This window comes from Alosa pseudoharengus, unplaced genomic scaffold, assembly GCF_046254945.1.
Source record: "Alosa pseudoharengus isolate Yale_2024_CS ecotype anadromous, Long Island Sound unplaced genomic scaffold, YU_APseudo_1.1 YU_APseudo_1.1_scf_8, whole genome shotgun sequence".
Lineage (NCBI taxonomy): Eukaryota > Metazoa > Chordata > Actinopteri > Clupeiformes > Clupeidae > Alosa > Alosa pseudoharengus.
The window spans coordinates 25,097,122-25,116,474 of NW_027468870.1; the positions used below are offsets into that span (position 1 = coordinate 25,097,122).

Below are 19,353 nucleotides of genomic sequence, written 5' to 3' on the forward strand. Positions count from 1 at the left end.
AAATGTGGTGCAGTTCTGAACATCTTAACTGAAGATAGGGGCGATTAAAGCAGAATAATATTGCATTTTCATTTTTTACCGGGGGGGGGGTGCAAATCACAAATGAGTGATTATGGGCCAGATTGATGTGGGCCCTTGAGACCAACATACCATACCATAAAAGATTCTTCATCCTCGGTGCTACGGTTCAGGTAGTTATTTAGGAAAAACTGCTTTTTTTGCGGTTCGGGGAGCCCAGCACGGGGGGGGAGTGGACCCCGGGGACGAAACAAAAATTTTCCGTAAAAGTCTAGTGGGGCTACATACCCACCAAATTTCATGTGCCCCGGTGGTTCGGTGTCCCGGGTATCGTTGACCAAAAATTCAGGAAGTAGATGACGGGGGAAAAAAAAAAAAAAAAACAACTTTGACAATCCCTATATGACCGCTTCGCTAGCTTTGCTAGCGGCGGTCATAATAAGCCCTCATGTATTTTGTGTTCACCTACAGTATATGCCCTTAAGATGTATCAAAGCTATGTCATTTGATATTGTTTCATAGGGCTTTAGTGGTGGTGTTGAAGCCTATGATAGCCCAATGTTTTCTTGTCAAGTGCTCTGTTTGTGGCATATTTTTATAATAAAGAGCACAAAAGAAATACCTGTCATGTCCTCCATAGTAGAACTTTATGTAGGCCTACACATTTAGGAACATATATTGGGTTCTGATAACACTACAACCAATGTTTACTGACCTCCAACGTTGCAGCGCTGTCGTCATCAGTTTAGCTCGCCTCTGGCCCGCATATATCAGATACGCCGATTTGATTGGTTTCACAGGATGCAATGGGTAAAAGTAACATGCATCAACTGCTCATTGCCAGAGTGTCTCACAGAGACAATTTCATTGTGCTCTTGCGAGAACTCTGAATTTCCAGGGTATACCTAAAGGGCATCAAGACCAAAACAACACAAACTCCCCTCCCAACACAATCAGACACAGTTCAGAGTGTGGGTTGGAGTTGAGTGGGTGTCACGCCAATCTGCACTCCTCTGCCGACCAACCACCTCATCTGATGATGATCACCTTCAGCCAGATGCCCTTGAGCAGCAATGAAGATATAGGGCATTGTCAGCAGCACAGCAATCAGTTCTGGATAAAACTTCGTTCCTCAAATAGTCAAGTCTTGGACAAAACATATGTAATCCACGCAGCTTCTATTCATCGCAGGTAACTAGGCTACTACACGCAGGTGACCATTGTGATCAAAGCAAAACGCAAAAGAATAAAATAAAACAACTAAATCTAAGAACACTAAGAACACTATCCACTAATTTAACTTCACTAAACTTAACTGAAGTATTAAAAATAAATCCAGTCAAAATGTTTGGTAAATCGGAAATAAATGACAAATTAACAAACAAAAACATGCTACACGGAGCGACTTGAGTGCAGTCAGCGTCCCCATAACCTAGCTACCATAGATAGGTTATGCTATAGGTGTGTATTAACATGTAAACGCACTGACTGTTCAATAAAGCGTATTGAACAAATTACATTGCGACATTGATTGTTTTAAAATGTATTTTTATTTTCATATGTTGTTGGCTTCAACAGCAGAGACTCATGCTTACGTGAGAATGTCTATCTCAACCCTCTGCAGAGTTGAGGCAACTTAGCACCTGTGGTGTCACACTAGGCAGGCACTGCACATCACTTGTGCTTTAGCTCCATCCCCTGCGGCCACCCTCAGTTATTTTCTTTAAAAGCCCCAGCCCAGGACGAGAGAATTAGGAGAGTGAAGAGGTGTGACTTTACTGAGCCAATAGTTAAGTCAGAGACGGTTGAGAAAGTGTTCTAAAGGATCTTTGGTTAAGTCCTTTGTTGAGAGATCAGAGAAGTCCTCTGACATTACTTCTTTGGCCACTTGCACACCCGAAATGGGGTTGCATGTTCTCACTGTGTCTGGCAGCTCCACTTGCTTCAGACCAAATATTGGATAAGTCAACAAGCATCATCATCTGCAACTGGAAAAGGAAGAGAGGAGAGACATTTTAGGGGCTTTAAACGTTATGTAGATAGGACAATTGACAGTGACAGGAAGCAAATAGGAGACAATAAGGAGAATGAGGAGACATATTTAGTTTCCTTGGGTCTGGTAAAGATCAGTTGGATACACTGGTGTCTTCAAGTTTCAAGTTTCTTTATTTGTCACATGCATAGTCAGTCATACACTTACAACAAGCAGTAAAATTAATTCCTGACTCCACTTTAACTGTGGAGTCAGGAATTCATGTAGTCACATAACTAATAGCATAATAAGTTAAGTTATAGAATAAAAGTTAAGTTTAAAACATAAATAAATAAGAACCTAAAGATAAAAGATATACCACCCAGACTACCCCTACCCATAAATATAATAAAACCTTGTACCACTAAAGTGCTCACTAACAGTAGATCCAAGGCTTAAAGTGCAAGGTGCATTGTGCAGTTCATGAGGGAGGTGCATGTCATGTTTTGATTCAGGAGCCTAACAGCTTGTGGATAAAAACTCGTCCTGAGTCTTTCTGTATTAGCTCCTGAATCGCTTGCCCGATTTCAGCAGCTGAAATAGGCAGCTGCCGGGGTGGGAGATGTCTTTTAAAATCTTGACAGCCCTACTCCAACATCTCTTCTGATGGAGTTCGTCCAGGGATGGGAGAGCTGAACTGCAGCGACGCTCAGCAGCATGGATAACTCTTTAGAGGGCCTTCCTGTCCTTCTCACAGCTGTTGCCATACCACGTTGTCATACTCTGTGTCAAGACACTCTCCACAGTGGCAGAGTAAAAAGATCTTAAAATGGGCCCCAGCACAACTGGCTGGGGCACCTGCACCGTACGCTGGTGACCCAGGTTCGATTCCCGCCCCGTGGTCCTTTCCGGATCCCACCCCGACTCTCTCTCCCACTCACTTCCTGTCACTCTCCACTATCCCGTCACATTAAAGGCATAAAAAAAAAGCCCAAAAAAATATACTTTAAAAAAAAAAAAAAAAAAAGATCTTAAAATTGCTGGGGAGGCTCTGAGCAGATGGTACAGGCGCTGATTGGCTTTCTTGGCCGTAGTCTGGGTGTTAGTAGACCAAGTAAGGTCCTCACCCAGATATTTAAAACAATTCACACATTCTACTGGGGCGTTGATGTTGAGGGGGGCTGACCCCTCCTGAAATCCACCACAATCTCATTTGTTTTGCTGATGTTAAGTTGGATGCCATGCACCATGATGCCAGACTCTCTACCTCCTCCCAGTAGGCTGTCTCATTATTGTTGGAGATGGACCCCAGCACTACTGTATCATCCGCAAATTTTATGATGGAGTTGGAGCTGTGCATGACTGCACACAGTCATGTGTGTACAGGGAGTACAGCAGTGGGCTAAGCACACATGGATCCAAAGTCAATATGGCAGATAATTCTGTGCTTGCAGTCAAAGTCAAAGTGCTTGCCCACTAGATCATGGTACAATGCAAAATGAGCCCTCACGTATGAATAGTCTCCTGTATCGGAACGTCACCAATTACCGACTGTCCCGTATTTCCGACCTCTTACGTGTATGTGTCACTTAATATTCATTTCTATACAAACAAAGACTGCGGATTCCTAAAGAAATGCAAGCACCCACACCATAAGTGTATCTAAATTAGCTATGTACCAAAAATTACATTCTACCGTGACTCGAAGAGCTGCTCCAGTGGAATTTTGATTTGCGACGAGAATTCTTGGTCTAACCGTTGATGTGCCGTGAGAAAGGTCGGAAATAGGCACCCACCAGCCCAGCACTAACCTCCGAGCGTGGTAAACAAAATCGGATATTTCAGGCAGTAAAAGCCCCGGTAAGAAGCAAACCAGATTTTGTTCAAATCTACACACCTATGGCTACTGAAAAATGTAAGGTAAATTTATCAAATGTGATTTTGAAGTATTAAAAAACATTGTTGTTTTAGAATTTTCGAACAAAAGGGCCGGTAATTGGTGCTTTTACCATAGTATTTGCTTAAATGGAGCGTTTCGATCATTTGGCCTAGTGAGCTACCTTAAATAAAGTTTAGCTTAAATGCACTAACGTTATGTGGTTGACCTTTAGTTTAGCTGTTAATTACCTTGCATGTTGCTTCTATCCTGTGAACCTACTGTACAGTATGTGCAGTTAGTGGTATTTTCTCAAATGTTGGGGAATCCTCTGTGCCATGCGACCACATCCCTCCACTGGACACATCTGTAATGGGCGGCTCGTTGGTGACCACGGCTTCCTGAGGGAGTGGACAGCATCTCGGGCCTCTTTAGGGCTCCACTGGTGCACCTGTCTCAGGTGTCGAGGCAGGTGAATCACAACAGCTGTGCAGCCACTTACAATGCAGCTCTTAGTACCTCTGCCACAAGGCTTTATTTCTCCATTCTCAGTTGCCTTTTCAGTAATACTGCTGCATGGACTCCTCTGGTCATTGGGTAGTACAGTTTCATCTTGAGGTGGCTCCTCTCCTTGTAGTCCCTCCTCCTCGTATGTTGAGGTGGTGGTTTGGTATGGAAGGGGCAGTTCATCACTTATCTCCTCCTCGTATGTTGAGGTGGTGGTTGGGTATGGAAGGGGCAGTTCACCACTTCCCTCCTCCTCGTATGTTGAGGTGGTAGTTGGGTATGGAAGGGGCAGTTCACCACTTCTCTCCTCTTCGTATGTTGAGGTGGTGGTTGGGTATGGAAGGGGCAGTTCACCACTTCTCTCCTCCTCGTATGTTGAGGTGGTGGTTGGGTATGGAAGGGGCAGTTCACCACTTCTCTCCTCCTCGTATGTTGAGGTGGTGGTTGGGTATGGAAGGGGCAGTTCACCACTTCCATTATCTGAAAGCTCTGATGAGCTTACAATACTCTGGAATAAAAAAAGAATATTTTACAACATTAATCAAGTTTTAGTGAGCATTACTTTATTTTGTCATTACTTACTATTGTTATAATTATTATTGTTTACCATAGTTCTTTAACCACAATCCATTTGTAGAACTTCCATGACAAAATCGTGTAGATAATCTGGCCATACAAGTCAAAGGAGGCGTTTACTTACACTTTCAACTACTTCTGGCCCATGAATTGATCCATCTTGGCCCTCTAATTCAACTTGTGCTTTTTTGATGTTACGTTGCGCTAGAGAACCAATATGCAGTTTGTGGTATTTTCTTAAATGTTGGGGAATCCTCTGTCCCATGCGACCACATCCCTCCACTGGACACATCTGTAATGGGCGGCTCGTTGGTGACCACGGCTTCCTGAGGGAGTGGGCAGCATCACGGGCCTCTTTAGGGCTCCACTGGTGCACCTGTCTCAGGTGTCGAGGCAGGTGAATCACAACAGCTGTGCAGCCACTTACAATGCAGCTCTTAGTACCTCTGCCACAAGGCCTTATTTCTCCATTCTCAGTTGCCTTTTCAGTTATACTGCTGCATGGACTCCTCTGGTCATTGGGTAGTACAGTTTCATCTTGAGATGGCTCCTCTCCTTGTAGTCCCTCTTCTACGTATGTTGTGGTGGTTGGGTATGGAAGGGGCAGTTCATCGCCTCCATCGTCTGAAAGCTCTGATGAGCTTATTATACTCTTGAATAAAAAAAGAACAGACATTTTACAACATTGATAAAGTTTTAGTGAGGATTACTTTAGTTTGTCATTACTTAACTATTATTATAATTACAGTATTATTGTTTACCATAGTTCTATAACCATAATCCATTTGTAGAACTTCCATGGCACAATCGTGTAGTAGATAATCTGGCCATACAAGTCAAAGGAGGCATTTACTTACACTTTCGACTACTTCTGGCCCGTGAATTGATCCGTCTTGGCCCTCTAATTCAACTTGTGCTTTTTGGATGTTACGTTGCGCAAGAGAACCAATGCGCAGTTTGTGGTATTGTCTCAAATGTTGGGGAATCCTCTGTGCCATGCGACCACATCCCTCCACTGGACACATCTGTAATGGGTGGCTCGTTGGTGACAACGGCTTCCTGAATGAGTGGACAGTATCTCGGGCCTCTTTAGGGTTCCACTGGTGCACCTGTCTCAGGTGTCGAGGCAGGTGAATCACAACAGCTGTGCAGCCACTTACAATGCAGCTCTTAGTACCTCTGCCACAAGGCCTTATTTCTCCATTCTCAGTTGCCTTGTCAGTAATACTGCTGCATGGACTCCTCTGGTCATTGGGTAGTACAGTTTCATCTTGAGGTGGCTCCTCTCCTTGTAGTCCGTCTTCTACGTATGTTGAGGTGGTGGTTGGGTAATGAAGGGGCAGTTCACCGCTTCCATTATCTGAAAGCTTTGATGAGCTTACAATACTCTGGAATAAAAAAAGAACATTTTACAAGATTAATCAAGTTTTTAGTGAGGATTACTTTAGTTTGTCATTACTTACCATTTTTATAATTACAGTATTATTGTTTACCATAGTTCTATAACCACAATCCATTTGTAAAACTTCCATGGCACAATCGTGTAGTAGATAATCTGGCCTTACACGTCCAAGAAGGCGTTTACTTACACTTTCGACTACTTCTGGCCCATGAATTGATCCATCTTGGCCCTCTAATTCAACTAGTGCTTTTTTGATGTTACGTTGCGCAAGAGAACCAATGCGCAGTTTGTGGTATTTTCTCAAATGTTGGGGAATCCTCTGTGCCATGCGACCACATCCCTCCACTGGACACATCTGTAATGGGCGGCTTGTTGGTGACAACGGCTTCCTGAGGGAGTGGACAGCATCTTGGGCCTCTTTAGGGCTCCACTGGTGCACCTGTCTCAGGTGTCGAGGCAGGTGAATCACAACAGCTGTGCAGCCACTTACAATGCAGCTCTTAGTACCTCTGCCACAAGGCCTTATTTCTCCATTCTCAGTTGCCTTATGTCTAATCTTGCCACAAAGACGCCTCTGGTTATTGGGCTGTTTCATCTCTTGTTTAGGTGGCTCCTCTCGTTGCGATCCCTCCTCCACGATCCTCCATGTTGAGGAGGTGGTAGGGTACAGGTCACCACTTTCATTGCCTGAAACATTCCACTGTATACACAAAGTACAAACACGTTTTACAATGTCAATAAAAAAGCATGTTACCATTACTTACTGTAATTACTGTAGGTTACTATTGTTCTAAGACTAATCAAATAATTTTTGAGTACTCATAGACTGGTACTACTACACAAAACCAATCAATCTTTTTGTTTTTTTAAACAAGGTACTATTTCATTAGCCTGGCTCCGCCCGAATACGTACTTCCGCTCAATTTCATTTTCCTACAGTACTCTTTTACAAGGCTACTATTTCATCTCTTGCCTTTAACATTGTGCTCCATCCTCTCCGCCCTTTTTCCAGCTTGTGGAATTTTCTCATGTGCTGGTAAATATTCCGACTTACACGGCCACATCCTTCCTGAGGACACTGTTTCTTGCTGTGGCGGCTGGTGAGGGACCGTGGCTTTTTACTGCCAAATATAGCACTTCGGATCTCAGATGGGCCCAAATAGTGCACCTGTCTGAGGTGTCGTGGCAGGTGAACCACAACAGCGGTGCAGCCATCCACAATGCAGCTCCTGGTTCGTCTGCCACATGTTGCTGTGGACGTCTTTTCCGTAGCATTGAGGGCTTGCTGGGGGCTCCACTGGTGCACGCGTCTGAGGTGGCGTGGCAGGTGGACCACTCGAGCCATGCAGCCACTTACAATGCAGCTCCTGCTTCCTCTGTCGCCTTTTGTTACAGACTTTTCCTTTCCGTTTCCTTGGTTTAAAACATTCCAACATTTCTGCTGTTTTTCGGGCCCAGTCAGCACCTCCTGAGTGACCTCTTCCTTCCTGTCAGCCACATTTACAAGAGATCCACTAGATGAGGCATATGGGCTCATCCAATCCAGTGCTTCACCAAAGTTCTCCTGTTAAAATTGAAAGAAATTATTATGTTTATATACATTTAGTGTGGTCTTTGTTAGTGTGTTCGTCTTTGTTAGTCTACATGCCTTTTCGGCCTCCTGGACTGGTTCATGTAACACACTGTGCCACAAGCTGTTCCCCTGCTTCCTGGATGAAGCAGACTCTTCCCAGATTTCCTCATCCCACAGGGGAACCTTCACTACCACATCCAGTGGAAGATCCAGGCGAGGGATACGGACAACACAGTTGGTCATATTCATCATCTGAATATCAGATGATGTAACATCCATCTAGGATAAATCAAGAAAAGGGAACAAGAAAAGTATTACACCAATGAGAGAGCTGCAGATCGTACACTATATCACATTACGTCAACACACATAAACTATTTATTCCAAGACTCATTCAAAGCAACTTACAAGTGAGGAACAACATTCAAGCATCACTACAATTGGAGAGAGCATGGAGAACAGTTAAAGAGGACAGTAAGTATGAGATAGTAGTTTGGTTTCAAAACATGATATCCATAGACTGGTGCCAAAATTGAAAAATGTGCTTATTTAGGAAGCCCGAGGCATTTTTGAGACAAAGTTGGCAACCAGTCTTATTTTGTCAATTTGGGTGTGCTGAATTCAAATCTGCAATATGACAAGCTATCTGACCTCTGGTGATCTTTAGAGGTCATTGAACTTTGGGGCTGTAAGCGTCCCAGCTGAACCCAGTTTCTCAGCTTCATAAGCAATGAAATGTACTAAAATGATGAATTAAGTTAACAAATGGTCTTGTTTGGTATATATTGGGGTGCTGAATTCACTTTTTAATTTGCAAAACCACATATGACCTCTGAAAACCTCTGATAAACTTTGCCTATAGGCCTATGCATTTAACTTCATTTTTTGCTTATTTTATTGTCCCAAAGGGGATATGAACAGACAAAATACAAATAGACAGGACCAAACAAGACATTAACTGCCAGTCCATGTGCATTTCACATTTTTTTTCCAAAATGGCCACCATGAGAATGGCTAGGTGAAGTAGTATCGCATCCTGTGATAGCATGGATAGGGTACCGAGCAGAGCATCTCCAAGCTTTGCGGCAACTGTGTGAATTGGGATGAATTTATGCTTCTTTGAGCCATTGTTGTGTCTTCAGATGTTTTGGTTCTCCTTTTGGTCCATTTTGCCAGCATCAACTGTGATAAAGTATGGATGAAGGCAGGCACCTCGAAGAAGCAGAAATTAATTCCAATTCACGCAGTTGCCGCAAAGCTTGAAGATGGTCTGCTCGGTACCCTGCCTGCCTTTCATGCTATCACAGGATGCGATACTACTTCTTTCTTGGCAGGACACTCAAAAAAATCCTGTTTCAAAGTTTTCATTGAGCACCATAGTCTTCTGAAAGAACTTGGCAGAGGTGACCTAAGCAGTACCACCTGTGCTGATGTGGAAGCCTTAATTTGCAAGGTTTTCAAAGCTGGCTCATGCACGTCATCAAACAGTGCCAGGGCCTCTCTATTTGCTCAGGCTGTTCCTTTGGAGAGATTGCCCCCAAGCCATGATGCATTATCATTCCATATCAAGAGGGCACACTACCAAGCAGCTGTATGGCTCCAAGAAAATCAACAAAGACCTGCACTGCCTCCACCGGAAACTATGGGTTGGCGAATTGAGAAAGATGCTCTTTTGCTAGTTCTCACTTCCCTTCCTTCTGTGCCTCAGGCCATATATATTAGAAAGCTAGATACCGCATTGACTGTCGAGTACTATTAGGTGGCATCGTAAACGCGGCCGCCATATTGGTGTGGGCAGAACTTTTATTGTCTATGGACAACATTTGCAGGCAATCACAGACATCTGTCTGATTTCCAGTCAGAGTCACATGCTCCTCCATTGGCTTCCAGTGATTGCTGCCCCCACCAAGATGGCGTCGCTATTTAATTACGTTCTGGAGCCCAATGCGGTATCTAGCTTTATCTATCCTCAGGCTGTTATCAATCTTGTTACATGCCGTTGTACCACACAGTGTAAAAGGAAGAACTGCAACTGCAAAGAATACAAGCTGCAGTGCCCTGCTAAATGTCGTTGCCACACTTCTGCTGATGTTTGCCTAAACGAAGCAGACTAAGCACACTAATATCACAGCCTAGGCATTCTCATGGTGGCCATTTTGGAAAAAAATGTGAAATGCACATAGACTGGCAGTTAATGTTTTGTTTTGTCTGGTCCTGTCTATTTGTTTTTTTGTCTGTTCATATTCCCTTTGGGACAATAATTTTTTATTTTTTTTTAATTAAGTTAATGACCTTGAGGTTATCAGAGGTCATATGTGGTTTTGCAAATGAAAAAGTGAATTCAGCACCCCAATATTTACCAAACAAGGCCATTTGTTAACTTAAAGGTGCTCTAAGCGATGCTGGGTAACGGTACTTCTGTTGACTTTCAAACAAAACAGAGAGCTAGCTCGTTACTTCCTCCCCCTCCCTCCCATGCTGCTCCCGTGCAATTGAAACTCTCTTAAACGCGCATCTCGTCTGTGATTTGCTGGAACAGTTTGTTGTGTTTTTATGGGCTAGGTTTGCCCAGGTTGTTTTTGTTGCCGTTTTTGGAGCCTGGGCCCAGTTTCCCGAAAGCATCTTAAGCCTAAGAGCGTCGCAAAGTCCCTCTTACGAACGTCTTAAGATTTGCCAACTGTTTCCCTGAAACCATCGTAGCTTAAGAACGTCGTGAAAACACTCGTAGATCTACGAGTGCTCCAGAGTTCTCGTTACCGGCTAAGAGCGTCTAAACACTTCTCACTGAGGTCACCAACAGGACATACAGAGGAATTACAATTTAGAATAAATAATCCAATTTACGTTCCCATTCTTTATTGTGTTTACCTGATGAATCAGATTTTAGCGTGCAAAATAGCATAGCCTACATTTAATGGTCATAATAATGTGATGAAAAGCGGACAAAAATGCAATCCAGTTATAAAACGAGACGTTGCCAGAATAGTTTGCCATTATCTTTGCTAAGTGAATGCTATAATTTATTAGGCCTATGAGGTAAAAGCAGAGAAAGGAACATGTGGTTTAGTCTGTACTGCATCAAAATCTAAGCCTACACATTTCCTCACTTTCTTACTCGACTTCTTTCTTATCTTCAAACATGTTCTTAAGTGACACCACAAAAAATTATTACATGGTGCAACAATCTAATCTTAAATAATTACAGTGCATGAAAATGCACTGTACTGTTCTTCCTAGGCAACTTCTTATTACAGTGCATGAAAATGCACTGTATTGTTCTTCCTAGGCAACTTCAACAACTTCTTCTTCCGCTTACCACTTTTTCCGTACGCAATTTCTCTTGAACAGTTTAACTTAGAAACTTCGTTCAAACTTTGTAACGTAGGTCTTCAAACGGACCAAGCTGCTATGTCTTTTCAACTTTTATACTTTTTAAACTATTAAAGAAAAACTTTTTAAAAATCCCCATAGACTTAACATTGCCGATTGTGACATCATAATACAGCCGTTAAGCAATTAGAATCCTATGGCAGGTGTTCAGGCCACCTGCAGCCTCAGGCTTTAAGCATACAATCTGGGTCAATTAAGACTACACATCCTATTCAACTGTTTCCTCTGCCCAAAACTGTTTCAAAATAAAAGTCCTCACTACAATAATCCACTGTTAAACAATGTAACCCATTAAACTACTGAACTTTTTACATTCAACTTTTAAACGGTCTACTTTTAAACTATCATTAAACTAGCTGTCTTTCAACAACTTTTAAACTATCTACATTCAACTTTTAAACTATATAGATTCAACTTTTAAACAGTCTACTTTTAAACTATTATTAAACTATCTGTTAAACTATCTGTCTATCAACAACTTTTAACTTGTCATCAACTATGACTCCTACCCACTGTAGCTAGTTAGCATGTTAGCATCGCAAAACTGCTAAAAATGATTAGCTAGGTTAGCTAAGTCACATGGTTAGCATAGTTAGCATGTTAGCATGTTAGTTAGCATAGTTAGCATAACAACTAAAAATGATTAGCTAGGTTAGCTAAGTCACATGGTTAGCATAGTTAGCATTGTTAGCATGCTAGTTAGCATAGTTAGCATAACCACTAAAAATGATTAGCTAGGTTAGCTAAGTCACATGGTTAGCATAGTTAGCATGTTAGCATTGTTAGCATGCTAGTTAGCATAACTACTAAAAATGATAAGCTAGGTTAGCTAAGTCATATGGTTAACATAGCATGTTATCATTGCTAGCATAGTTAGCATGTTTAGCAAAACTGCTAGAAAACATTAGTTAACCCTTAGAACCCTAAGCTGTTTTTAGGGCATTTTCACTACCTTTATTCATAAGGATTTATTCTGGTCATTGTAAGTGCCACACACATATATTATATATTGTTTTTTTCAGGAGAGTTTAGGCTATTCAGATCTGCCATCGTTTCATGTATTAATACTAGCATTGATTTTATTTTGATTTTTAAAGAATTAAAATATAAAAAGTGTATTATAAAAATTCTTATATTTCGACATGTATCTCACCACTGCAAGCTCACAGCTCTACATGCATTTCATGTGTGTGTAGGGCAGACTGTCCTGAATCGGGCAATATAATTGCCATGTTGGAGGGATACTCTGGGGCTGAGCAATTTACAGAAATATTTGCTGTGTGATTTACGGAAATAAATGCCATTTTTTATTTAGTGATGAAAAATGACCTTTCTGCGCTCCATATCTGTGACACGAACTGATCTGACCTGACTTGACCCGAGGTTGCGTGTTAGCCTGCGTGCCTGTGTGTATGCAGTCATAATAATTCTCAACTCTTTACTCCATTGCCATGAACAAAGTAAAGGCAAAAAAGTTGTTTATTTGTTGAACAAATTGGGATGCAATGTGAGCCTTGAATTGGATGCCATGCAGGAATTTGCTAGGATCTCAAAACCGGAATATGAACATGCTTTGCCATAGAGAAACACATGATAGCATTGGATTATAAACATGCTTTGCCACAAGAACAGACACAAACGTGGGGTAAGTCCAGCTATATTAAGTTATTATTTTGCTGTCACTTCGTCTGTTTTATAACCCAGAAGGATGTACTTGGTATCAAATGATAGCTCTGAGTCTCCTCTTTCATCTGACATGCGTGGCATATCTATGCGATCACGGGTCCGCGAGTAATTCAAACGAGAGTAATGAGTGTGCAGCGTTGGTTTGTGTACATGATGTTATTATTTTGCAGTCACTTCGTCTGGTTTTATAAGCCAGAAGGATCGATAAACATGGTACCAATGGATAGCCCTGTGCCCCCTCTTTCATCTGATATGCTTACCATATCGATGCGATCACGGGTTCGCGAGTAATTCAAACTAGAGTAATGTGTGTGCAGGTGAATGCAGAGAAGTATAGACTGTAAATATGATGCAATTTGATTTAATTTCATGATTTTTTAAAATTTTCATACTTGATCGTACAGACAAGTGTGTAGTCTCGTTGGAAAGCCCCACTTCTGCTCTGTCGTGCAATAACGGTTTCATCTCGCTGCGATGAACCGTTCCGGAGCAATGTAACAGAGAAGAAAGGGTGTGTTTTTTGACGCACTTTGCGTCAATCGGGTTCTAAGGGTTAAAGGAGTGGTTCAGGATTTTGGACATAAGACCTCATTTCCATGTAAGCAAGTGTGATATTTATCAGTGGAGAACGTTTTCAACACGTTTCATCCAGTCCTTCTAATTGCAGAGTTCGCAGGTGCTAGGCTAGCGCAAGTCAACGGTATGTGCTAGCCTGCCACTAAAGACAGTCTTACCCACTCCAAAGTACACCTGAGGCAAATTCCAGACGATCGATGTAAATGTCTGTGTTAATAGAATAGTGTAAGAAATACAACTACCCTTGCATCGCGTTGCAATAGTTATACTTTGGTCCCTTTGGTTGTTAGTAGTCATTTTGCAACTCAGCGGCGGACTGCTATTACCAAGGCTACTACTAGGTATCCCCATTCGAGTGCGCTTTACTGTTTACTTTTCGGCGCAACACTACTAACCGGAGCAAGTATAATTCCGCCGCTGCTAAGAAACTAGTCCGTTGAAATGCAAGGATAGAATAACGTTAGAAATAACACTATCAATACAGACATTTACATCGATAGTCTGGCGTTATAATTTATTTGCCTCGGGTGTACTTTGGAGTGGGTAAGACTGTTTTTAGTGGCAGGCTAGCACATACCGTTGACTTGCGCTAGCCTAGCACCTGCGAACTCTGCAATTAGAAGGACTGGATGAAACGTGTTGAAAACGGTCTCCACTGATAAATATCACACTTGCTTACTTGGAAATGAGGTCCTATGTCCAAAATCCTGAACCACCCCTTTAAGTTAGCTAAGTAGCATGGTTAACATAGTTAACATTGCTAACATGTTTAGCAAAACTGCTAGAAAACGTTAGCTAAGTAGCATGGTTAGCATGTTAGCATTGCTAGCACTGCTATAAAACATTAGCTAAGTAGCATTGTTAGCATAGTTAAAAATCTTAGCATAACTGCTAGCAAACATTAGAGCCATTCCAACTTTCAGTTATCGTCAAATATCTACCTATACACAGCCATTAAACTATTTGAATATCAACATTCATTAAACTTCCAGTCTGTCAACAACTTTTAAACTATTTACCTTCAACTTTTAAACGGTCTACTTTTAAACAATCATTAAACTATCTATTAAACTAGCTGTCTATCAACAACTTTTAAACTATCTACTGTCTATCAACAACTTTTAAACTATCTACATTCAGCTTTTAAACAGTCTACTTTTAAAGGAACACGCCACCCAATGTCAGTAGTAATATATGTTCTTACCTTAACTTTCACGAGTTGAGTCATACCTCTCCCGTGTCCGTACGTGCACTCAAACGCTCTGGTGCGCGGCTGGACTGTGTTAGCATGTTGCTATGCTAGCGGGCTTTGACGGCAACTAAGCGTAGAAGTAATCAAAAACATCCACGTTTTACCGACTTAAATACAGTTGCACGAGTAGTTGATAGAAATGCTACCGCCACGCAACATGAAACGTGGCGATTTTCCAAGCGAATAAACCGGAGAACTACAATGTGTGGCGCAATAGCACTTGGGAGTACTTCGACCTAGCGTAGTAGTATTGTTAACACCTAATTGTAGATCCTATCCACCACAGAGTTTAGAATCCATGCTGGATCGACCCTCAGCCTCTCCCTCCCCTCTGAGCGAGAGAGAGGCACACACACTAGAGATGCGCTGATGGGCTATTATTTCAACCATAACTGCATAGCAACACCATCAATACCATCCATCAACACCAAAGTTTTTTGACCAATCTTCGAAACGGCACCCGCCCACCATCCGCTGGTTGTTTTAATGTAGGCTATATGGGTGATGCAGCGCTGCTGACGTGAGGCTAGAAAGCCCTTGCCTGTTCTAGGAAGACTGATCCAATGCAGCAAATATATTAAAAGGCTAAAGTCGTACATTGGCTATGTTGTAGCCTATCCCCAGAATATCAGCAGCAAACTCAGTCTCTGTCTCGCAAAACAGTCTCCAAATAAAACGCACATAGGCCTGTTGCCTTTTCTGCCAGCTTGTGAAAATATATCGTCCAAAATGCTTGATTGCATTGCATTCTCCACATTTTTAGCTACATTTTCATGTACCACATCAGCATTTTTGTTCAGTGAATCTTTTGTAAATTGCTTTACAATTACCGTCGGGCCTATGCCTGGCTTGCCTCAGCTTCGGTCACGTCCTTTTACAATTTTATCATTGTAATAAAAAACGCAATTTGCCACATAATTTCAACATGCTCCTGGCCTACTAATTAATGCCTATTGTACTTTATTTTTTGCAAAAAGAAAGAAATCCTTGATAAAATAACAAGTCATTCACATTATAGGCTACTTTACCTAGTTCTGAACACATTATAGGCTACTTTACCTAGTTCTGAAAGCCTGTTCTGAAGACTCCCATTCATTTTGACTGCACGAGCGCGTCTTTTTCAGACAGACAGCGCAATTCTTTCAAAGCAATTTACAAAAGATTCACTGAACAAAAATGCGGATGTGGTACATGAAAATGTAGCTAAAAATGTGGAGAATGCAATGCAATCAAGCATTTTGGACGATATATTTTCACAAGCTGGCAGAAAAGGCAACAGGCCGATGTGCGTTTTATTTGGAGACTGTTTTGCGAGACAGAGACTGAGTTTGCTGCTGATATTCTGGGGATAGGCTACAACATAGCCAATGTACGACTTTAGCCTTTTAATATATTTGCTGCATTGGATCAGTCTTCCTAGAACAGGCAAGGGCTTTCTAGCCTCACGTCAGCAGCGCTGCATCACCCATATAGCCTACATTAAAACAACCAGCGGATGGTGGGCGGGTGCCGTTTCGAAGATTGGTCAAAAAACTTTGGTGTTGATGGATGGTATTGATGGTGTTGCTATGCAGTTATGGTTGAAATAATAGCCCATCAGCGCATCTCTAGTGTGTGTGCCTCTCTCTCGCTCAGAGGGGAGGGAGAGGCTGAGGGTCGATCCAGCATGGATTCTAAACTCTGTGGTGGATAGGATCTACAATTAGGTGTTAACAATACTACTACGCTAGGTCGAAGTACTCCCAAGTGCTATTGCGCCACACATTGTAGTTCTCTGGTTTATTTGCTTGGAAAATCGCCACGTTTCATGTTGCGTGGCCGTAGCATTTCTATCAACTACTCGTGCAACTGTATTTAAGTCGGTAAAACGTGGATGTTTTTGATTACTTCTACGCTTAGTTGCCGTCAAAGCCCGCTAGCATAGCAACATGCTAACACAGTCCAGCCGCGCACCAGAGCGTTTGAGTGCACGTACGGACACGGGAGAGGTATGACTCAACTCGTGAAAGTTAAGGTAAGAACATATATTACTACTGACATTGGGTGGCGTGTTCCTTTAAACTATCAACTTTTATTAAGCTATGCAACCACCATGTCTATCCTAGCATCACCGTAGTAACCATCTCTGTATTATCTGTTTTAACTATACATGATATTTTACATCACAACTTTAGCATTTTCATGCACTGGTAATTCCTTGGAATTGCATTTCTAGTTACAATTATTAACCCTTAGAACCCGATTGACGCAAAGTGCGTCAAAAAACACACCCTTTCTTCTCTGTTACATTGCTCCGGAACGGTTCATCGCAGCGAGATGAAACCGTTATTGCACGACGGAGCAGAAGTGGGGCTTTCCAACGAGACTACACACTTGTCTGTACGATCAAGTATGAAAATTAAAAAAAATCATGAAATTAAATCAAATTGCATCATATTTACAGTCTATACTTCTCTGCATTCACCTGCACACACATTACTCTAGTTTGAATTACTCGCGAACCCGTGATCGCATCGATATGGTAAGCATATCACATGAAAGAGGGGGCACAGGGCTATCCATTGGTACCATGTTTATCGATCCTTCTGGCTTATAAAACCAGACGAAGTGACTGCAAAATAATAACGTCATGTACACAAACCAACGCTGCACACTCATTACTCTCGTTTGAATTACTCGCGGACCCGTGATCGCATAGATATGCCACGCATGTCAGATGAAAGAGGAGACTCAGAGCTATCATTTGATACCAAGTACATCCTTCTGGGTTATAAAACAGACGAAGTGACAGCAAAATAATAACTTAATATAGCTGGACTTACCCCACGTTTGTGTCTGTTCTTGTGGCAAAGCATGTTTATAATCCAATGCTATCATGTGTTTCTCTATGGCAAAGCATGTTCATATTCCGGTTTTGAGATCCTAGCAAATTCCTGCATGGCATCCAATTCAAGGCTCACATTGCATCCCAATTTGTTCAACAAATAAACAACTTTTTTGCCTTTACTTTGTTTGGCAATGCAGTAAAGAGTTGAGAATTATTATGACTGCATACACACAGGCACGCAGGCTAACACGCAACCTCGGGTCAAGTCAGGTCAGATCAGTTCGTGTCACAGATATGGAGCGCAGAAAGGTCATTTTTCATCACTAAATAAAAAATGGCATTTATTTCCGTAAATCACACAGCAAATATTTCTGTAAATTGCTCAGCCCCAGAGTATCCCTCCAACATGGCAATTATATTGCCCGATTCAGGACAGTCTGCCCTACACACACATGAAATGCATGTAGAGCTGTGAGCTTGCAGTGGTGAGATACATGTCGAAATATAAGAATTTTTATAATACACTTTTTATATTTTAATTCTTTAAAAATCAAAATAAAATCAATGCTAGTATTAATACATGAAACGATGGCAGATCTGAATAGCCTAAACTCTCCTGAAAAAAACAATATATAATATATGTGTGTGGCACTTACAATGACCAGAATAAATCCTTATGAATAAAGGTAGTGAAAATGCCCTAAAAACAGCTTAGGGTTCTAAGGGTTAATGTCTGTGTGTGGTATATAACCTAGCCTACTTGGGATGCTTACATGCAGATGTCAACGTGTTTCTATTTTCATATTGATGTGAATTAATGTGTAGATCCGAAGTTTGAATGGTAGGATGTCACCATCAAATTAGAGGATATTTCAGAACTATTAACGTGGACAGCTCCCCTTAAGAGCAATGCACGCGCGTTCACGCTACGAGCATGTTCGGGCAACAGTCGGAAAAATCAAACGAACGATCGTAAGATGAATCGTAGAAAACCCTCTTAAGAGTGTGTCTCTGTCGTTATCGGGAAACTGGGCCCTGGGCTGTCCACAGAGATCGCGTTTTTTTTACAGTGTATTCAGGACACAGACAGACATAAAATGTTTTAGCCTAAAAAATCATTTTAGTACATTTCATTGTTTATGAAGCTGACAAACTGGGTTCAGCTGGGACGCTTACAGCCCCAAAGTTCAATGACCTCTAGAGGTCACCAGAGGTCAGATAGAGCTTGTCATATTGTCAGAGCTTGAATTCAGCACACCCAAATTGACAAAGTAAGACTGGTTGCCAACTCTGTCTCAAAAATGCCTGAGGGTGTCACAATTCTGGATTTTGGCACCAGTCTACCATTTTAATGAATTTTCATAAATATTTCTTTTACATTTTGTTTTCCAAGTAATTTCAGTAGAGCTGTAATTGGATATTATTATTTGATTTATCTTTACTCAATCAAAACAAACACAACTGCAATTTGATTGATATTACCTGAAATACACAATTAAATAGCCTGACTTTTTAATGTTTTTTTAAAAACGGAGATATAGCGTTTTGGAACCAAACTTTTTATATTGAGGTGTTAGGAGAGAAGGTGCTATCAGGAGGGGTGAGTCTTGAGTCTGATGGCAGCTGGTAGCTCATTCCACCATCAGGAAACTATGGATGAGTACAGGCTAGATTGAGATCGCCTTGTGTATGGGGATG

General features: G+C 41.7%; 1 protein-coding gene across 1 annotated transcript; it reads right to left on the reverse strand.

Annotated features, from left to right (window-relative positions):
• Positions 1–1,588: 1,588 nt before the first annotated feature.
• Positions 1,589–8,199, reverse strand: LOC143111554 (uncharacterized). The gene is made up of 7 exons (XM_076273797.1): positions 8,000–8,199; positions 7,325–7,915; positions 6,539–7,051; positions 5,807–6,337; positions 5,074–5,601; positions 4,118–4,881; positions 1,589–2,006 (listed from the first exon to the last, which is right to left on the reverse strand). Exons 1-6 carry the CDS (start codon positions 8,174–8,176, stop codon positions 4,165–4,167), a joined length of 3,057 nt encoding a protein of 1,018 aa, XP_076129912.1. The 5' UTR covers positions 8,177–8,199; the 3' UTR covers positions 1,589–2,006; positions 4,118–4,164.
• Between the last annotated feature and the right edge of the window lie 11,154 nt (positions 8,200–19,353).

Coding starts and splice junctions, on each gene's coding strand:
- LOC143111554 (XM_076273797.1), bottom strand. CDS start 8,176: ATGATGAATATGACCAACTGTGTTGTCCGTATCCCTCGCCTGGATCTT. Junction 7,916..7,999: donor CAGTCCAGGAGGCCGAAAAG/GCATGTAGACTA, acceptor CAATTTTAACAG/GAGAACTTTGGTGAAGCACT. Junction 4,882..5,073: donor GGCCAGAAGTAGTTGAAAGT/GTAAGTAAACGC, acceptor TTTTTATTCCAG/AGTATTGTAAGCTCATCAGA.